Source organism: Atractosteus spatula, chromosome 9 (genome assembly GCF_055471065.1).
Source record: "Atractosteus spatula isolate fAtrSpa1 chromosome 9, fAtrSpa1.hap1, whole genome shotgun sequence".
In the NCBI taxonomy this organism is placed as follows: Eukaryota; Metazoa; Chordata; class Actinopteri; order Semionotiformes; family Lepisosteidae; genus Atractosteus; species Atractosteus spatula.
In genome coordinates this window covers 25,048,179-25,070,880 of record NC_142714.1, presented here as the reverse complement: position 1 = coordinate 25,070,880, position 22,702 = coordinate 25,048,179, and the positions used below count along the sequence as shown (strand labels likewise).

Below are 22,702 nucleotides of genomic sequence, written 5' to 3'. Positions count from 1 at the left end.
AGGCATCACCTGATATTCATAATGTCCATGGGTGGTCATAAAGGCCGTCTTCCACTCATCCTCTTCACGTATCCTGATTAGGTTGTAAGCCCCCCGTAGATCTAACTTCGAGAAGATGGAGGCTCCCCGTACGGACTCCAAAGCGGCTGGAATTAAAGGCAGGGGGTAACGATGTTTGACCGTAATGGAGTTCAGTCCTCTGTAATCAATACACGGCCGCAAGGAGCCATCCTTATTCCCAATAAAGAAAAAACCCGCACAGGCTGGAGAAGAGGAGGGACGAATGAATCCTGACTCCAGAGCCTCCTTAATATAATCTTGCAAAGCCTGATTCTCTGCCTGAGTGAGAGGGTAGATTCGTCCTTTGGGTGGAAGGGTTCCAGGGAGCAACTCTATAGCACAGTCACAGGTACGGTGAGGTGGAAGCGAAAGAGCCTTCTGCTTATCAAAGGCTTGTTTCAGATGCCTGTATTGGGGCGGGATGGTAGAGTGCTCCTCCATAGAGGTTACTGCAGCAGCAACCTTAACCGGCTGACGACAACAGTTGACATGACAGGAGTGGCTCCAGGCAATGAGCTCGTTCTTGTCCCAGGAGATGTGGGGATCGTGCTTCTTGAGCCAGGGAAGACCCAGGATTACCGGGTAGGCAGGCAAGTCCAGGAGAAGGAGTGAAATTTCCTCAACATGAGTAGCACCAACTGTTAGAGAGAGAGGGACGGTCTGCCAGGTAATCCATCCAGGTGCAATCAGGGATCCATCCAGAGCTTGAATACAGATCGGGGGCGAGACCGGCGCCAGGGGAATATCCCACTGCTTAGCAAAAGTGGCGTCTATAAAGTTCCCCGCTGCCCCCGAGTCAACAAAAACCAAAAGGGGAAGGTGTAAGTCAGTCCAAAAAATTTCAGCTGGGAATAAAGGGCCAGACGAGGTTTGAGAAAAAACGGTACTACTGACTCTAACAGTAGGCTGCGGAAGGGTTCGAGAGGGATACGGGGGTCTCAAGGGACAAGCAGAGAGAAGGTGATCAGGTGCAGAGCAATAGAGACACAGTCCCTCCCGATGGCGCCTTTCCTTTTCCTCCGAGGAAAAGGGTGCATGATGCAGAGTGGGCACCTTCAGGACGGCCAGGACTGCTTCCATCATAAGTCTCTGCTCTCCGCAGCCGAATGCAGGTGTCCAGTTCAACCACCTGAGCGATTGCTGATTCGAGAGAGCGGTTGTGAAGTGGCGAGAGCACCAGGTGGTCCTTTAGATCTTCAGAGAGACCCTTAGAAAAAAGGCAAATCAGGGCTTCGGGGTTCCAGTCAGACTCCGTGGCGAGGGCTTGGAATTCAGTCACATAATCATTCAGAGATCCATCACCCTGACGAAGCGAGGCGAGCCGGAGATGAGTCAGGTCCGGGTTGACTGGAGAAAAACGTGCCTGGAGCCGGTCAGCAAAAAGCTGGAAATCAGCAAACTGAAAATCTCCCCTAGCAAGCAACACAGCTGCCCAGTCCAGAGCCTTGCCAGTGAGCAAGGAAAGGGCGAAACCGATCTGCTCCCGCAAAAATGCTCAGGATGCAACTGGAAAGCCAAGGAGCATTGCGCAATAAAACCCCTACAGCCCGCGGTGTTGCCGTCATATCTTTCCGGGAGAACAAACGGTGAGGTTACGGGAGTGGTGGGGCGGGGTCACAGGGATCGGAGCAGTGGCCTGTGCTGGAGGCGAAGGGACAGGGGAGGGCAGAAGGCTAGCGACGTGGTTGGAGAGAATGTGGAGCGAAGATTGAAGCTGGGTGAGAGCTTGGGAATGGCGATTGAAAAGTGAGCGAAAGGCTTGTGCGTCCGCGGGATCCATCTTTGGGCTCGGTATTCTGTTAGGAATCCCTGGTGGGAAGATACAAGGATCCTGTGCAGACACAGGCATGGGTAATAGATGAGGCAGGCGAACAATCCAAAAACGAGAGGCAAGGTCGTGGGCAAAAGGCAAATCGTAATCCAAGGAGATCTCCGGTAGCAAACAGTCCGAGGCGAGAGGCGAGGTGCAAAGTCGAAAAGGCAGAAGGGGAGTCCAATAACCAGAAAAAACGAGGTACGGGGGAAAAAAACGCCAGGTAGAGCTCTCAAGGAGTAGACTCAATACCAAGCAGCGGGAAGCAGGTGAAGATGGTATAAGTAGCACTGCGCACCGCACGGTGGAATGTGAGCAGGTGGTTTAACTCGTGCGGCGGCGTTTGTTAATAATCACCCGCTGCTGGGACTGATTAGCTCGCTTACGAGTAGGTCTTGACAGCCTGGTGGTCGTGACACAACCTTTATCTGCTCCTTTGCAGCCTACACATGCTACAGCTACCTACATGAAATGTGCTGTAGGAATTATTTTTATTATTAAAATAAATGTAACACTTAAGGAGCTGTTTGAGTGAAAAGCACTGCAGTTGAACAGAAAGTTGCATGTTGAATAAGTCTGTTCTGAAACAAATGTAGGTGGTAATTTTAAACCACAAAACTGTCCAACAACCAGATATGTCATGACATGATACATCTTACCTGTAGGTATAGAAATTGTTTAGCTTGATTTGAGCAAGATTATTTTGATTAATTGCAAATTAATGCTGCTCTCATTAGCACCCACTCAAAGCCCTATTTTCCTCACTAAGATCCATTCCTGTGTGCTACAAGAGACCGAAAGCACCGGTGTAGTTGTACGAACGTGACTGACAATGTAGCATTAGTGGAACCTATTGAGACAGGAAACTTGTGGTCAGACCTTCACACCCTTAAGAGAGTTAGAGCAAATGTGAGAGGTATAATCTGTAAACACACTTCATCTTTTAAAAGATTTTTTTTTTCCACCAAAGTACATCCCCACCTCAAAGCTATCAGCACGGACATCTGTGTTGTACAGTACACATCACTCATAAATAGTAATTGAAAAAAAATTCTGAGAGCTACTCAGTACAGCTCTTGGAAGCTACAATTACAAATTATTAAAAAAGCCAAGCAAACTTCTTTAAAAGTTTACGCAAATGAAAGGAGGCTCTTAGGCATGTTTTGTTCATTGTTTTAGTTTAATATCTAAATGAAACATAGTGATTGTGTACATCCATTTCTTAAAAGTGTCTAGAGTCTGGGTCTCAACCACCCAGCTGGGAAACCTGTCCCAGTCTCCCACAACTCTGTGTATTCTCCACCATCAATTTAATTTTAGTTTCTATTGTGACTCTGTCTCCTGACTTACCCCTGTCTATATTGCTTAGGATCTTATATACTGTAATCAGATCTCCACTCAAACTAAAGAGATTTACATAAGAAAATGTCTGCACATGAGATTTGGCCTTTTAGCTCTTCTTGTGGTTTGATAGTTTAGTAGATTTTAATTTAAAATTTTATCCAGATGTTTCTTAACCACAAAACACATTCAAATGTATTTCAAGTTTCCTAAATAATTACTAAGAAGTGTATTTATACAGTACTTTATCACGTTAACTGTGCATCTGCAGCGATGTCACATTTACATATTCATACACAGCTTTAGAAATTTCTTCATCATTACAATTTAAGCACCTAAATACTATAGATCAGACAATCAGTATATGATTTTATTATTAATAACAAAATAACAATCTTTTAAGTCTTACAAAATTGCTCTCAGTAGCCTTTTAAGGATAATGGATTCTGAAAAAGCTCCCATAGGATCTTATACTTCTTTTTCTAACTGTCTGGTTATTTAGGAGATCAGAATGTCAGAGATCTGGTATTTTCTTTGTGTAGGATGATAATATTTCATCTAGCCTCCACGATTCCCCCCTGAATGAAACAAACTACTCACAGCTTTTTTCCTCTTTGATCAGGATGTCTTGTATGCGTGGCTTTCCATCCTTGTCAGAGAAGCGAACTGAAAGAACCATTTTCTTTAGATTTGCATTCTTCTTCACCAGGAATATCTACAGAAGATAAAAAGATATGGTTACCGTAAATAATACAAATCCAATTGAGAATGTTTCTTGGACCTTCCTTGCTACAAATGTCCCCCGACTAAACATCATTGTTTATTGTTTCAAGTTTGTGATTTTTGTGAGCTGGCAGAAAAGACATTTCATTGCCAGCAACTACTGCTGCATGCAGTATTGTTGTGCATTTGATAAATAAACTTTGATTTGATTTGATTATTGTCATATGTACCTGAGTACAATGAAATGCATACTTATGTGTTTCCTCAAATAACAAATGACATAAATTATTTCACAAATTGGAGACGAGAACATGAGACAATAGCATGTGTGCCATCTAAATAGTGGCAAAAAGTAGCAGCAGTATGCATAAATGTACCGTTAGAAGCAATATACATGAGAAATACAATAACAGTATACATTAGAAGGGTAACAAATGTAATCTTCAGCAGCCTTCAAGTAGCAGCAATGTGCAAATTTTAAGGGACCTATTGTACAGGTAATTAAAATTTAAAGTTGTAAGAGGATGAACTATGCTGTGGTTACAAAACAAACCTGAAGAGCTATTGCAAACATCATTAATACTATATATTGTCATATATCCTAACAAATAATCAGTGTTCGTTACTGTTTATCACTTTTCACTTATGAGTGATAAAATTAATTTGCTAAGTGTTTGCCCAGTGCATATTTTAATCTATTTTTATAAGCCACTTGCTTATGATTCTGTTTTTGTTAATTTCACTAGTTTTGGATCTTTTGCCAGTTTATCTAGTTGTTTTTTAAAGTATACCTGAATCTATATCACTGATAAAGTCCAGGAAAAGCAAATGGGGCTAAAATGGGTCCCTGCAGTACACCACTGCTTGCATCTGGTCTAAAGGTACAGTATATGAACACCACCCCATGTTTTCTTAAATACAACTGGTAATAGAGCATCATACCCTTGTCAGGTATTACATTTAAGACCATAAACAAAAGGTACAAATATGGCAAAAATGCTCAAATTGGGGTGATGTAATTATTGGAGTACCACAGGGATCTGTATTATCTATATGAAGAGATATGAACAATAATAACAAGGTTAACAAAGTGCCAATGATAAAAGGTACCATGTGTTTCTACACATTAGCTTCTAAAAGTGTGCAAATATTACATAATGTGCATACATTAAACTAGAATATGAACTTAAAAATTACTGTAATTCCCTTTAAAAATAAACAAATAGAGTATTGCATGCATGGCACTAACTGGACAGAATGTGGAGCAGTGGGTAGTGTTCTGGAAGGATGTCAATCCCAGGAAACACTACTGTTGCCCCTTTTGTGCTATGTGTCACCTGAATTGCTCCAGTAAAATATCCAGCTGTATACAGTATGTGGGTAAAAATGTAGGTTGCTTTACATAAAAACATCAGTTAATTAAATTTGGAATAAAATAAAGCAGAGCTTGAATCTGGTGTATGTGTGTGCATACAAGCTAACCTGTCGTTTTTAATTAGAACAGTCAACCACAAATTCACAAGACTGATATTAAGTGAACTTCCTCTTCAAATAAATTTAGACACTGTCCTTCTATGCTAAATGACTTAAAAAACTCTGCATGCATAACAAAAATGTGAAAATGAAATATAGGACCTAACAAGAAGGAGTAATCAAATAAATCAAATACTGCCATCACATTACCAATCTGTGTTTCTCTCATCAAACAACTGAGCTGTTGCAGCACTACCTTTCTTTTGTGCCTCTTGGGTTAATTTTTCTTCTAATGCAGAAGCAGGGGACTGCTTGGAAAGTGCATTTCAAATTGCATGCTCATTGCATAATACCAACATAGAGTGCCAGTACATCAATCAGCATCACACACATTCTCGACTAGAATCAACTGTGTTGCTGTGCGTTTCAATAAAATAAGACCCTATCCTCCTATGTTCTCAGAATTAACATTGTAGCATATTGCTAAGCACATTGGGTATCTGTGAAAAACAAAAAGAGGATCTCCCCACAAATAGTGCTCCCCCAAGTGGTGGCTGGAAACCATCACTCCATCCATTTTCCAACTGCTTAATCCAATACAGGACCCAATACAGAATACAGTGTATACCAGCAAGTAATAGGCACAAGGTGAAATAAACCCTGGATGGGTCACTAATCCCTTCCAGGGCACAGACACAAAAACATGTACACATTCATGTCAAGGCACAGAAGCCTATTACTCTACTAGTATTAGTCTAGTAGGAAAAAAAATGACTACCTGGAGGAAACCCATGCACACATGGGAGAAATATGAAAACTCCATGCAGATGACACCCCAGGTCCAGAGTTAAACCCTGGGCACTAGCACTGCCACCCACTGTGCCACCATCCCAGCTGGAAACCACAGTATGCGCAATATCTGTCAACTACTTTTGTATCTACAGAATGGAATACAGAATATAGATACAGATACAGATACAGAATTGTATCACCATCACTATTACGTCTACTCAGATTATGCAGAAGGAAGAACTTTCTAAGCTTATAAAGTCTTGAAACTCTAGGGTCATTAAAGTAGCTTTTTTATTATCCTATGTCTTGAAATACATGCAATGTGGCCTTGTTTACTTTATTGCCTTACTGGTTTTCAGTCTTCTGGGTGACTTTTGGCTGCTTTAAAAATATTTGTAAAAATTAATAATAAATGTTAAAATACTGTATGCATGACTGGGGACCCTTTGAAAGCTGGTTTCTCATTTCACTGCTCCCACACTTTTAAGCTGCTTGAAACGCTTAATCAGAATTTAAGCCTTAGTGCAATTTAAATATTACACTATGAATATTACCAGTGATAGTTAGGATTAGTGCTTAGATTCACATAAAGGAGACAGGCTTTGAGCACTGGTCTTCTAGTGAGTGAAAGTGAGCGAGTTACTTATTATACATGACTTATATGCTTTTTTCCTACAGTATGTTTAAACAAATACAAAAATAAAATTGTACAGGGAAATAACAGTATGACTGTCTAACTTCTAAATAAATACAATAGAATAAATTACAAAGTAAAGCAAAATATAAAATGTAAATTATATGAAGGCAGGGTTTCAGGACACTAGCATTTCAGTAGGAAATTATATTATATGAAATGACGGTGGTGAGGGGATTCAGCAATAAATAAGGCAATGCCTATTTAAATATAAAATCTATCAATAAATAAGGTAGCGCATTATTTAAATGCCTAAAATATGAGATATGGCACTACATACTATCTTATTTAGATACAAGATCTCACAATAAATAAGGCAATATATTATTTATTTTTTAATTCACATATTCACAAAAAAACAGTTTGATCTGTGAGGAGACGTATAACAAAGCTTTCTGACTGCTACAAAAAAGTGTTTTTATCTAAAGAAGGTTAACAAGAACAGGTCAAAAAATACTTTTTTTTTACAAAAGTAGTCATCCAAAAGGTCCATCAGTTTGGGAAGCTTTCAACATTAGCTACTCATGTTTTTACTTAAGAAGGAAGCAAGAAGGTTGGGTAAAAAAAGAAAAACACTCAAGGAACATTGAAAAAATAAGACTGATGCAACACTGTGTGTCTAAATGCTCTCACAAATCAAATACGAGACATATCTAGTTAAATATTCAGGATAGACACAATTAAGGCCTGACAGAGATATAGAAAGGATATTATGGTTCTGTGATATGACTACTGTGTTAACAAAATAAAACCTTGAATCACTGAAGGACAAGAAAACACTTAATTATTTTGGGAGATGGTTAGTACAGAAGAGTTATCTCACACTTTTTGCAGAAAGAAAATGTAATGTCAGAAGGAGGACAAAAGCACATTTCTACTTTTGTTTTAGCATTCTTTCACTAAATGATCCTCAAATCCTTACTATATAATATTATATATATATACTATCCCATATCATCTTTAGTCTTTTGGTATCCTAGAATGTGCATTCCAAATCTATATTTTTGTTTCTTCTTCTAGTGGTTTCCTTAATATATTTTATTTCATACAAGAACAAAAATTGTTCTAAAAAAGATATCTCCCATCGGACTTTGCAGTGAAATGGCAATGTTTTGAAACAGGCGCAACACCGAATCATAAGGTTTACAGTGGGGGTAGGGCTACATACTATAGTTGTGCATCTGCAGAGGTCAGGGGAAGTGGGCATAACAACAACAGACTAGGTGATTTTACACACTGATAATGGATCTAAAACGGGCAATAGTGTTGAAATAACGCACACCATCTCTGAAAAACTGAAACTGTTCTGTGAATTTCAAATGTTATGATGAGATTAAATTGAAAATGCAGAATGCAAAGTAATATAGTTCTGCTAAATTGCAAATCAGCATCTTATTTTATATATCATTGGTTTACAAATAGTTTGATCCTACTGAGTTGCAAATCTTTGTCTCTAGATACATTCCTGCTCAATTCCTGCTCTTTCTTATTCTTTAAAAACTGAAGTTGTTTGTATAAATGTTATTGTAAAGAAAAAAAATAATTCAGATTATGAATTTGTTGAGGAACTACTTGATACAAAGGTATGACGCAGCACTTTCCTGTGGGACCTATTGAAGAACTGATCTCGTTCTTTACTTTTTAGTATCATAGTCCTGTAGTCTATAGGACAACTATAGGATACCTACAAAGGTCTTTACACCTTACACCTAGGTTAACTGCATGAATGTCCAAGCAGATAGGATCCTGATATCCAAAACAGTTCCCTCATGGTGCACAAAATGTGTTTTTTTTAATAATCTGATTATTAACAACAGAGATACAAGAAACATTCATAAATGTTACAAATAAAGAAAAGCCTTTTGTTTTTGTTTAGTGTCATTCACACTGTCAGTATAATGACAGACTAATTCATCAATCTTATTCTTGTATAAAACTGTGATCAAATACATTTTAGTTATAAATATCTTTTAGTTATAAACACGTACTGTAATGTATTAAGACAACACTGAGTATTCAGATTTTTGTTTGAAATTGAACTCTAAATTATTTAATTTAAACTTAAATATGCATTGTGCTTAATTGACAATCACAATGAAAATGCTCAAAGTCTATATAAATTGATTATTTAATGCTTGTCTATACAGCCTGTAAGACTGAAACTTTCCAGGACCATAAGTGGGCACCTCTGCAAATTACCTTTACTATGTTGTGCAAGAATACAGATTCCCTGTAATTCCCTGTTTAAGCTATTAGTACATACCAATGGTCAACATATATATATAAACAAATATCGGTAGTATTAGACATAAGAATTAGATTTTAATTTTTAATTAAAAAAAATATATTTTTTGTCTGTTTGTTCAACACTGAGGAACATAATGGTCACACATCCTCACCCCTGGAGGTTCCCTCTGCAGGATTTCAGAAGCTCGTTCTGGGCTAATGCCCAACTGGAGCCAAACTGGACAAGTCTTGATTAGTTTCTCCAGAATGCTGATGCTAGGCAGGACTAGCTGATTCTTAACAGGAGAAGTGGGCTCGCTGTGGTTGCTCCTGGTGTTGGTTTCCAGTGTGGTCCTGAAGGAAGAGGAAGCTGACATTAGTCAGGTAGGTGTTTGTTCAATGAAGTGTGCGTAAAATGTGAAGAGCAGACAACAGTCATCTAACTATGCCAGCCACATATTTACAGCACATATGCAGTGGTCACTCACATACTGTAGAACTGCTCCTAGCTGTGGTTACAAGTGTTGTAACTGAAAATGCTAGATTATCAATTACAGGTACTTCAGCTTTTAATATTTCTTTTTGGTGTGGAAGGAATCCTAGCTTTTGGCTCTCAAAGTTTGCATCTGATATACTATACAAGTGGTTTCAAATTCTGGTCCTGGTAACCCACACACCTGCTGGTTTTTATTCCATCCCACCTTAATTCGATAATTGAAGCCTTTTTTGATCTTGTATTTTGCTTCTAGTCACAAGTTTGGGATTTTATTTCATTTACAAAATCCAAGGGTTAAATCTTCAAAATGTTTAAGAGCTGGGAACAAACAGTTCAAATTAATTGTATTATTATTAAGTCAATGAAAGGTTTGATTGTGTATGGTAACTGAGGGCTCAGCTGGAACAAAAAACAAATGGTGTGTGGGTCAATGGGACCAGGATTGGGAACCACTGCCATACAACAAAATATGGAATCCCTCTGGCTGAAAATAAACATCATTATGCAGTGTTGCAGAAACCGATTGCTAATTTTCAATACAGTTGTTCTAGTGGACACACTAGAATTGTCTCTAAGGTCTACAAATAATTGTGACACATGCAACATCACCAAATCCCTCTCAATTAAGTTCTCTTATCCCACAATTCATATTCTCCAACAACAACAAAAAAAGGGTGAGTGCAGATAATCATTTGAATGCTGTAATGTTGAAATACATATTGTTTGTCAATAAATGTGTGCTGATCACTTTCAGGCATCTAGAATCAGTCGGGCACTTGTGTAACAGTTGTAATTACACACTTTGTAGTCAGATGAGGTTAACATTTGCAGTTTGATTAGATGCATATCAGATACAGTATGAAAACAGGAAAACAATCTAAGCCAAAAGCTTGGTTTATGTCACTGTAATGCCACATTTGACAAATGCTAGGTGGAAACAAATCCTAGAGCACCTGCAGACAGGCTCCTCAGTGTAGATGCAAGGTCTTTTGATGTGCATAGAGCAACTTGTTGCAAATATCGAAATATACTGCCAAGTAACTAGGAGCAAGACAACTTTTTTTGCAACTAAACAGGCCAGAGGCACCAGGTTTCTATAGTTCTTGCTGGTGTATTTCGGGGATCGGATTCAACCCCCGAAATCAAGCAAGTTTTGAATATATTTTTTGGTATTAAAGAAAAATGCTATGTATTTTTAAAAAAAAAAGAAATAATATAAAGTAACCTGCTATTTATTAATTCCCCAGTCCCCACAAAATACAATTCTAGCTCTGCTAAGCTGTGCTGCTGTATCCTAATTACTATAGTCCCCTAAAATGTATAAATGGATTCCAGCTTTGCTGTGGGTAACTCATGATGGACTACTAAGGTAGAGTTAAGTACTTTTAGGCCAGTACAACCAGCATAAAGGTTGTCCACTGTAGAGGGGTGTCCATACAGTATGTGTCCTGCCTGAAGTAGTAGGCAGACTCAAAGAGAAAGAAAAGGATTTTCCAGTCTTTTCTGTCAATATGGATTGCTCTGGCTGATTGGACACACTCTGACAGCAGGGTGGTCTGTAATGTAGTAGACATGGGATATTCTCAATCCAACGCCAATAGATATAAAAGAAAAACAGGCACATGTCATTGAACTTTTCATATGTATTAACAAAACAACAACATAGTTGATCATATACAAATACTCCACAACTTCATTCCTTTACCAGAAAGAAAAAAACACCCACAACAAATGAACAAACGTTTAATATTTACAACATGAAGAATAATAGCAATCCAAAATCCAAAAACTTCCAAACTCTTATTCAGGACACTGTGTGAAACCCAAGTAGCTATGGCTACATATTTGAGAAAGGTTGATGTTGCTTTTATTGTCCAATGATGTTCTGTAGGCATGCAATACAAACTGTGAACCAAAACTATGTTTAAATGTAGCCTAGTAATATTCACAATTTTTCACTATGAGCTAGATTTTAGAAAATTTTAGGAAACATCCTCCTAGCTCTCTTCAGTTAAGAAAATGATCAAAACCTGATTTAACTTCTCACTCCATTCTTAGTACGATAGTACGATCTTTCTGGATTATTTCAGATGTCACTTCTGTAAGTCATACTATCCATGATTTTGTATCCTTCCACTGCTTGAATTTGTCTGACCTCTATTTAACTGTATACTATAAATTGAGGCACATCCACCAACTATATTAGGACCACATCAACACAGATTCCCCTGAGTGTTACTATTTTAAGGTGAAAAGATCAGTTTGCTCCATTTTCATACAATGGAGAAAAGTTCACGTGTAAACACAGTCCCCATCTCTAAAAGAGATTGCTTACAATCACATGCTTCATAATCAGTCTAGAGAGATATGGAACACCTCTTGTACAACAACTATGTTAAAAATGTTGTTTCACAGCAATTGTACTAAAAAAAGAAAAGAGGAATTTGAAATAATTTTGCTGTAGAGAGCCATTATTGCAGCTGATCTTGAGACACAGCCTTGGAAATGCAATAAAAGACCTCTCTGAAGCAGGCCTGCCATAAGCACTTACCTGGGTTGCATCTCACTGGCATTTGGTCCACTTGGGAGCACATTCCTGTTAGAATAAAAGAAAAGTTTTTGCATGTTTTCATTTGGAATCAGCAATTATTTTTCTTAAACAGTATATCCATCCAATTTGGTAGTTGCAATTGTGTTGACTTGGCCCTCTGAAAATAATGCACACTGACACATTCCCCTGACACACTCACCTGCAGAGTCAGTCCACATTAGATGCACCCTTCTGCACCTGACTCTGACTGGGGGAATGCAGCATTCCTCACTGCTCTCACTGCACACCCACAATTACCCAGCAAGTCATGGAAGTCATTTTTTGCCTGGAGGAGAGTCCTGAACAACTAATCTCAGCTCTGCCTCAGTGATACTCTGTCATCCATATGCTGCTGCTTGGGGAATTTCAGCAATAGCTGACTATGACACAACTCAAGTTCAAACCAGCAGTGTATGGACCGCAGTGCTCAACCTGCACTAAGAGCAGGTGTCTTTGTTGAGTCACTCAGGATTCCAGGACTTTGTCAAAATGTGTCCATTCTCAACTCCATAATGATGAATTTCCCAAACAAATCTCCCCCTAGTCTGGGATTCATAAAAGAAGATTCTTGTCAGACACCCAAGACAATGGTTCAGAGGTCAAACACCCAAAGAATGATCAACTAATGAGGAACCATCAAAGCATTGAAAGACTATACTATACCTGATGACATCCTAACAAGTCACCAACTATGATTTCCTGGTTTAGAAGGTTTTGCATAGCTCATTTCTGGGCTCATTACTCCTCTCTCCATTAAACCTGGCAATCTTCTGTAAGTCTCTTAACCACATGATTGAAAGCAACTTTTAACTTTTTTAAGATCCCAAGCCGAGATAGTCAATAAAGGAGAAAATGTTAATAGAAAAATATGCAATCTTAATATTCTGGACAGTTATTCACTAACTATGGATTTATTTTTAAAAAAGGAAGTTAATATTATATATTTTTTTCAAATTAATCTTTAAAGCCACTTGTACAAACCCCTTTTTCCTTACTTAATGTTCTGCACTGAGAAGTCTGAAACATCCTCCATGTAGTATTCTTTTATTTTTCTACACATTTCTCATCTTTTAATACATTTTATTAAATATTCATAGAAAAAATAGTGTCTAGGAAAGGTATTGAGATTCCTCTCTTTGACGCAGGGAGTGTGGTATTAACTGAAAACAAAGTTGAAATGGTACTCGTATAGAATTGTCTATATACAATATTTCCACAATTAAAAACGTAACAATTAAGTAAGTTCTTGATTAGCAAATAATTTTAATTGGAGCACTTTGACCTTAATCTTCCTTATTTCTGACAGAAAATATAAAATGTTGTCTTGTGTTTTTCAATGGTCCTTTGTTTCACAGCAGCGCTTTCAGGCCTTTGGAATACATAAGATCCTGTACCCCTGTGTATTTAATGGAATTTCCCATTTACATGAATTCATTTTCCCAGCTTCTTTAAAACCCATGTCCGCATCTTCTTTTAAATTTCAGCTACTTTTTCAATGTGCTTTGTGTGATTACATTGGAAATACCTCTGAAAAATGTTATTTTTATAACTATTTGCACCTGATTATACAGCATTTCACTAATAATGTTCTACTTTTTAAAACAAAAGCCTTAGACATTATCTGGCATTCTTTAAAACACACATATGTACTGTTTAATATCACATCTCCAGTCTGCATTCTAGTCAGAAATACCAAAACCACATTATTTGGGTGGGTGTCTATATATTGATAAGTGGGAAAAAAATGTTAATTTGTGAGAGATAATGCGCTGTTCATTTCTTTTATTTAAACATACCAAAGTATGCAGTAAATGGATGTGTTTGACTTGGGTATAAATTGTGAGTAATGTGAGCAATTCCAATGCTTTGTGATCTAATTTTCCTGAAAGGAAAACAGTACAGGTATGCTCATGTAGATATAGAAGTACAGTGAATGTCTCTAGATTTAGGTTTGATCAACCCAGTATAAAATGACTTGATGAGTTTGCTGTATATGGGCATTATGCATGCTACGAATAGTTGCCTGTGGTTGAACAAAGACATATGCCATTTTTTTCTGTTTCTGAGTTATTTGCAGGAGAAACTTAGTTCATATACTCAGTTTAATACAGTACGGTGTGCAGTATGTGGTACAGTAAGTGTGTACAGTGAAACAGAAAACAATGATGGAACAGATAACAGCTGGAATATTGTGAGACAGGTAACCTAATCAAAGCAAAGGCTACAGCTGTCTGTCAGTGAAATATATTGTCAAAAAAACACTTAAAAACATAAACAAATATTTTTTAAATGTTCTATTACTGCGTCTTGGGAAATGCAAATATTATTATTAATGTTGCAGTTTCTGGATTTGTTAGCTGGAATTTTTCTTTTTACAAAAAGAATGTTCTGGGTCTCAGTTTTAAATAATGTATTAATACAATGTATTAATATTTTAGTGTATCTGCATGCACAGACACTGTAAACAAGCGCCATCTTTCAGATGAGACGTAAAACCGAGGTCCTGACGGTCGCATTTAATGGCAACGTCAGCTCAAAGATTTGGTTCAAACCACCAAATGGAGACGGTCGTGCTGACAAGCGGACCCTGCTGATGCGGGATTAACGCTAGGAAAGAGAGAACCAAAATGCATCTCTGGACACAATGTTCGGCAACTGCCCACTGTTACAATAACCATATGGTTTATAAAATCATTAAAAAATAATCAAATAATGACATAAATTAAACTCAATTTATTTATCAATTCACATCAATAATTACAGTACAAACAAGTAGTGAATGTTTTTCAGCATTTTTGATTACGATCTAACAACACAGGGAGGACAAATTTAGATATTTCATATCAAGTAGATTTTCATATACAGTTCCATAACTAGTAATTATTTATATATATTATATTTTTAAGAATAGTGAGAAATTCTGCAACAGAGGTTATGAAAGTACAAACAAGTGGATAACCTTAACCAAGACTATAAGACAACAATGATAAAATGATACAATACACAAGTACCTTCACTGTTAAATGAAGGTGGTTTCCTCAGTTTAGAACTGAGGAAAGTCCACCTTAATTTAAGTTCAAGTTCACCCTCAAAGTCCATCACTGGGGTTGCCCTCCCATCCATACAGGACATTTATGACAGATGGTGCTTGAGAAAAGCTCTAAGCATCATCAAAGACCCCACACACCCCAGCTACAGACTGTATGACCCTCTACCATCTGGAAAACTGTACCGGAGCATTCAGGCCCGGACTACCAGACTCAGAGACAGTTTTTACCCACGCACTATCAAACTATTAAACTCCCAGCCTCTCTCACCTACGATCTGAACCTCACAGTGCCTTCTTTCTTACCAAAAACTCAAACACACATTGAAATCTACCTCTACCTCACATGTCAAAAAGCTCACTCCCCATAATTTTCTATCCTTTATTTTATTCTGTTGATGTATGTTTGTGCACATCTGACATTGTTTTGCATATTACCTGTTACCTATTGTTGTTTTGCACACTGCCTGTTGTCTTTGTCTTTCTTTTATTATACAATTGTATTGTTATTTTTTTGTCCGAGACTTATCATCCGAGAGCTAGCTAAATAGCATTTCATTATACCATATACCTGTACATGAGTATAATGACAATAAACATGAACTTGAACTTAGAATCAATATGTATAATGTATATAGTTTTTAATGTGTTTTCTGGTATGATTTTTTTTTTCTAGAAATACCCATCAAGGAATTAATATAAACTCCCCTGACAAATTTCCCTGAAAAAGAATAGCAAAAGCATGTCTGGCTAGGCCAGGTCAATGTCAGTACTGTGTTGGAAGAGCTACTGTATAAGGAAACAAGGTTACTGCAGGATATTGTGGACATGACCACAATCTCCAATGCAGTGTCATATTAAAGTGACAAGGAACACTGTGTTTAGGTGTTATCTACAGTATTAGAAGAGATATTAAATTGACTCCTTGTCTACTTGGTGAATACTTACAGTAGGTTTCTCTAAAAGACTGTCATGAAGTTCCCCTTTAATTCAGCTGGTGAACTAAGTTTGCATTTCTCTACCTGCATTGCTTCGTAGTAGGTGCTGCACTTCAGGGGCCTTTGAAAAGAGTCCTCTCCTTCAATATGTAAAGCACTTTGAGATGCTCTGTGATGAAAAGTACTAATCAGAAATCACTACTAAAAGCTTATCAGAATAATCTCTTTTTGGTCAATCCAAAGGGTTAAACAGTAATACAAACTTTTTGTAGCTATGTCGGCATGCTTAGGCTGCAAAGGAACAAGTAAAGGTTTATTCCATTATTCCGTTGTGTTTCCTTTCTTCTCTTTTCAGCATGGAAAAAACCTTTACTTGTATCTTTACAAAAGTTTTGTATCCTTCCATATAGATATCCACAACCCATATCCATGCACATGGTGAAGAAACAGGGCTTGGGTGGATCTCTTAGAGGAACATCTTATGTGGCACATCTCAGTACTCAGTACGGGCTTTTCACAACAGGACACGATTTTCACTTATCTGAAGCACATACTCTTTTTTATCTCCAATTCTCAACCAATAAAGATCTCAATGTTTAAAAAATTTATATTCATGCTTTGAAGTTTAGGTAACAGATTAAAAAATGTTTTTTACAAAGACAAAAATCTTCATTTGGGTTGTTTGTAGTTAATACGTTAAAACAAAAGTAATACGTTTGATTAAAGATGGAATAACTAAAACACAAGGTAAGTACTGCATGAGTACAGTCCTCAAGGTACAGTTAAGCATGCCATTTTCTTACTGTTAAAGTGCAACATCGGTGAAGGAGACACAACCATATCCTCGCAATATTTTTTCTTTAACTTACATTTGAAGAGGAAACCAAACTCACAAATGAGCCTGGAAAAATCGAGACATCCAAACAAAAGTCCCAGCTGCACATACTTTGCCCATGAGCTCACTTACTGCTCCTAAAGTACTCAGCGTCCCTAACTGAAGCTGTTCATTCCAGTGTTTACATCAGTAGCAGTTACTGTAGATGTAGCATACTTTCACATTTAATTGACTCTTAAAATAACAAAAAAATATGTGTATTTGTGGAGGTGTTGATTTATCTTGTACAGTAATTGAAAAATGCAAATGTATTAGCTGAGATTTTGAAACGCAACACTGTGAGTGCTGAAATTCAGATGCTTACTTTCAATTAATGCAACCCAAATCAGCAATTCAACTATGACATTTACTGGCAGACAAAAAATATTCTAAAATATAATAAAATGCTCAGTAATGTTTTGGTTTTCTGTAAAGGGTTAAAGGTTTTCAGCAGTAAATCAGAGTTTGACCACAGACCGATGTAATTTCTGTCAGAATTTTTACATTTATTGCAACAACGAAATCAGTGTGCTTCCCAAAAAAAACAGTTTTCTGCAAATACTGTACTTAATGATAACTAAATCAGCCTTTTATGAAGTCGTTCGGAAAGGAAATAAGGAACTTAATCGAAAAAAGATCAATATGCAGATGTTAAATTCAGACAAATTTGTCTAGAAAAAGTATAGAACTCAACAACTACTGCAGCTGTCTTGTAAAGAGCTATAACTGATTGAATGCAATGGGGTTTAGAGTTACATAAATGTATTTCTATCAATGTGTCCTTTGTCACTGCTCACTTCTGCTTTCTGGACTAGCAAACTAATTATTATTGCTGCTTTTACCAGTGACATGACTGGAAAAAAAAATTCAGATACATAATTTCTTTTTTAAAAAGAAAGTCTAGATACTTTCCATTGGAATATGTGCAAGAGGTCCGACAGAAATTTATTTAATAAAATTAAGAAGATTATACTGTATATAAAATACATACACTATTTCACTAATGTAGGTTCATTAAATATCAGTCATAGAGACAACAAAATATTTTGTTTTGCTGGGTAGATTTACGATATGTACTGAAGGCATTCTGCTGATTGCCCAGTTTTGAATAAACAAAAAACTGCAGATTACATTTGCTTGACCTCTCTTTAGTGCCTTTTCTAGTTGAGAGACACAATTTTGCATGCTACCAGCTTTCATTTTCAGTTCACTACATGGTTTTGCAAATGCAGTGCAATTAGAGAATTGCTTTAACAGCACGTAAGTCTTGTCTGACCATGGCTGCATTCATACCCCTCTTGTCTCCAAGCATTTAATGAATAAAATGGAAACACTGATGAGACTCCTGAATAAGACATGGTTCCTTTTGAAAAATACAAAAACAAATAATTAATGTTTTCAGCAGTATGGCCTAGTCTTAAACAATACACTCACTGTGTTTACTTTCAGAAACAACAAATTAAAACTAAATAATTCTGAAAATTAGACGTTACCACAATTAACAACTCTTTGTTCATCTATGTGTTCCTCAAAGAAGTGTCCCTGTTGTCTTTACCAAATGACGTGTTTTTTACAAGCCAGTAAGGCCAGAAAATGCACGTGCTGTGAAGAATTAATGCAGAATGAAAAATTCAAATGAAGAATCTGCAAGGTGATGGCTTTGCTGATCAAGGGGGAAATAGCAGATTTTTGTTTCACAAAACTGTCTCTTGTATGCTTTTTGGAATTCTAGTAAATCAGTCACTCATTCAGATGGCCATGGCCTTGGTCTACAGACAGTACACTATTGTATACTGCACAAAACAGAGCTGAGAATACCATCTAGTGCTAGAATGTTAGCTTTGAATATGGCAATTATTGTTTTAAGGGAATAGGCTACTCCAACAACAGAAGTAAAACATAACATTTTGACAAGAGTCAAAACACCCTGATCACTGTTTTTAGTTCCAATCAGTAAAGATGGCAATTTTGTATACACAAATGCTATTCCTTCTCCTGGATTAAAATAATTGCTGTAGTGGGAGCATTGCAAGTGATATCTTGAAAAGTGATAAATATAGCTGACATTCAATTTTACACATGTAAGACCACCTTTCAAAATTGTTTCTTGTTTTTACTATATATAAAAAAACTTTTTGATTTGCATGCCCTGGAGAAGAAAAAAGAAAAACATTGTTTGTGGAAATATGAGAAATGAGAATTGTGCAAATAACTAGGGCAATGGAAAATAGAGTAAGGAGTGTCTAAAAGTTTGAAAAGTTTATCTTACCACCAAAAAGACTGAGAGACTAGCTGAATATTTAGATAGTACAAAAAATGCTGATTTTTAAAAAAATCAGCCAGACCTAAAGGAAGGCAGTTCTACTTGGCTACATCTGTCAGGAAACATATGTTCTTTTTTTGTTGAGCAAATTTTAAAACACATTTTTTCATGTCTATTTATTTAAAACGAGTTGCCTTGAGATTGAAAAATACTTCTCTATCTTTCATTTCTCGTTACTCCGTCAGATAAAATTATAAAACAGCTATAAAGACATCTTAGTCGACAAAGCGTGTTATGAAAATTTGCTAGACATTTAAGAAATGAAAGCTTGCCAGAACATCACAGCTTCTGACATAAAACATTATGATCTTCCATGATCTTTATACATGTATATTAACAATATACTGTATGAATGATTTAATTATATAAGAATGTTATGAGACAGATGCAAATACTGTCTCCATTGTAATGTACCAGGACAAAAACCTTGTGCTTATATGGTTGCGTTTGCGAATCTTACTTTAATTACTGATTGAATACTTTTCTGAGAGTTAAAAAATTAAAAGAAGGGCAAAGGTGCTGACTGGAAAAGGCACTCATGTCCTGAGAGAGAAACCATGTGCAAGACAGAGGTTTGTGATCTTAAATGGCAGACTACAGTAACATTGATTTGAAACAGATGACATCAGACAGGAATCTTGGAAAACAATGCGAAGACATTAACTTTAGTAGCATGGACCACCTTGACAGCACATCATACATATGCTGAAAAATACATATGTACTTCATTTATTTTCATGTCAAGAATGTTGGTAGAAAGGAGCACTGCTCAACAGAATGATGTATTTATGAGTGTGGTGTGTTTCTAAATAATTTCAGGCCTGCAGACTTTAATAATTCTTAGGTCAAAGGTCATTCAGGAAGGTCTATTTATTTTGTCTAGATCAGAAAATAATTATCTTTATTTACTTTAATACGTTTAGAGGTGTTTTTAAACAAGGCTGATTTGGTTATATTTCATTTGTTAAATGAGTAATTTTTGTAAAGAGACAGTTTATCTGTATGTTACCTGTATACTACATTGTTTTACATCCTAATGATCAAAAAGAACTATAACCAAACCAGCTGTGCAACATATTTACAGTATTTATTTCAGTTACCTACTTCACATTTTGTTTTCAAATGAGTGGTTATAAATGATATTACAAGTATTGTATAATTACCTGATTCTATTAATCTGCCAAAGCAATTCACAATAAAGGTTATGACCTTTTCTTTTTTATCATATAATATCACAGGAGTTCTAATTACCTGGTTTAGAGTAGTTTTTTTTATTTTTGTAGTTTGCGGTTTGTTATTTTTAGAAAATGTGCTCCAGACAAAAATAGACTTAAATACAAAATTTATTTTCTATCTGGATTTATTCCAAGACCATGCTAGTGGGCAGGATGGAATTCATTCTGATGTTTTTGTCTTTTACTTGACAAAAACAGAATATGCATTATTTCAAACAGAAAAGTAGTTAAGTTTGAAAATGAACAGCACATACAAAGGGTTACGACATTTTGGATGCATGCCACGTTTTCCAGACAACATTCAACAGAAGGTTTTAAGACTTCGAACTTCACTATGTATTTTGGACTTAGCATAAAGGACAATAAACATCCAATCATTACAGCAGTCCATAATATTCTATGGGTAAACAAATAAGAGAAACAGCTTTGTTTATAAGCTACCTCAGTACTATTAAAATAAGAATTTGTTTTACAATATTTATACCATTTTTTTAACATCAATTAAATTTTCCTCAAAGGGACTAAAAGGACTTTTCTCTTAAACAAAATCAATAAATAAGTGTTATATTTATTAAAAGGGATGTTTTACATGTGAAATTTTGTTTAGTGTCTGGTTTTCCTATTTTGTTTTTTGTAACTGAAAGTTGTTGAGATTTGTCATTTGCTTTCTGCTTGCTATTCAACTCGACTACATAATTACTCTTCAAAAGACTTGACTGAATATCTATCTATTAAGTAACAACTACTTAACAGTTTCAAACCTGGCTCTTAAACTGCTGCAGATGAGAAAACGTATTAATTGTAGTGGAGTGATAAAATCAAAAGAAATCAATTTGGGAAAATAGTTGGTTGCCTTAAAGAAATCTCTGTGTACTCAATTCCTTAAAAAAAGAGGCTTACATACCCTGGAGAGATTCCAGTTTCCTGTGTGAGTGCAGATGCTTTAATCATCACTGCGCTTCAGAAGGGACTTGGAGCGCTGCAAGTCTTCTTAGCCCATCAAACCTTAAGCCCCCGTTATCAGGTGATGTTCACCTCCTGCACCATTCTCTTCTCATAGGATACTTCTTGATCTCTGTCCCCTGCTGTGCAGCAGTAGTTCAGATGGGCCTCTGTGAACACGCTTCTTGGTGTGGTAGTTGGGAACAGGCCATGGAAAAAAAAACCTCAAGTTGAGCGCAGGAAAGTCTGTGCAGTGTTCTCTCAGTTTGCACAACTTCCTGTATTTGTGTGAACGGGGATGTCAGGAAGAGGCTGTTCTGCTCAATGGTCAGCCTGCCCCTCTGTGTTTTTTTCTCCTTCTCTCCCTTTCACAACATTTTCACTGATGTTTTTCCACAGAAATGTTGTTTCTAATCATGGTAGCTGGCAGCAGAAGGCCGGAAGGGCCTTTTTTCCCCCATAGTGGGAGTAAACAACTTCTCTCTAAGACTCAGAGTGCCAGACAAAATTTTAAGTAAACTTTTTTTTCTCTTGGAACATGCCTAGACAGCACTGAGATTAGGCGTTGTTTCGGAAAAGAGTACTCTGAGTGGCTGTAAACTTGCCCCCCACCCCTCCTTCATACACACACACTTACACCCAAAACCCCCCTTCTCGCAGTACTTTTGCCTGTCTAAAGTTAAATGGAAACAGATGAACCTGGTCTGGTAGTCATGTAGCCCACCAGAAGACCTTGGAATGTGGAAAAGGGGGGAGGGACGACAACTGGCTAAGGACAACAGACGCTCTGAATCACTTTGCAAATATCCTGGATTATATTTACTTATATATATATTATATATATTATAATATACTTATTATCTCCTGTCTACACAGAGAGAAGAACTTATTAAATAATTTTGAGAAACAAGAGGAGTGATAATGAAAAACCAGTTAATATCATAGAAAACCATATACACAGTATTTTCATGTATAAGTCATATAGTGTATATACAGTATATATACATAGTATACATATGTATGTACACATATACATGGTAAAAATAACAATAAGAAGAATTATATATTCAATGAAGCATCTTTCAATATTTATTACCTTAATTTATCTGACTTAGGCTCATGTGTACAATGAAAGT

General features: G+C 36.6%; 1 protein-coding gene across 1 annotated transcript in view; it reads right to left on the bottom strand.

Annotated features, from left to right (window-relative positions):
- The window catches only part of rin3 (Ras and Rab interactor 3), a 54,301-nt gene extending 32,245 nt beyond the window's left edge, over positions 1-22,056 (bottom strand). The window contains exons 1-4 of the mRNA XM_088925679.1: positions 21,529-22,056; positions 12,170-12,214; positions 9,296-9,476; positions 3,815-3,929 (exon numbers count right to left, since the gene is read on the bottom strand). Of these exons, the coding sequence (XP_088781805.1) occupies positions 3,815-3,929; positions 9,296-9,476; positions 12,170-12,214; positions 21,529-21,575 (388 nt within the window). The 5' untranslated portion in view covers positions 21,576-22,056. The remainder of the gene's footprint in view (positions 1-3,814; positions 3,930-9,295; positions 9,477-12,169; positions 12,215-21,528) is intronic.
- Between the last annotated feature and the right edge of the window lie 646 nt (positions 22,057-22,702).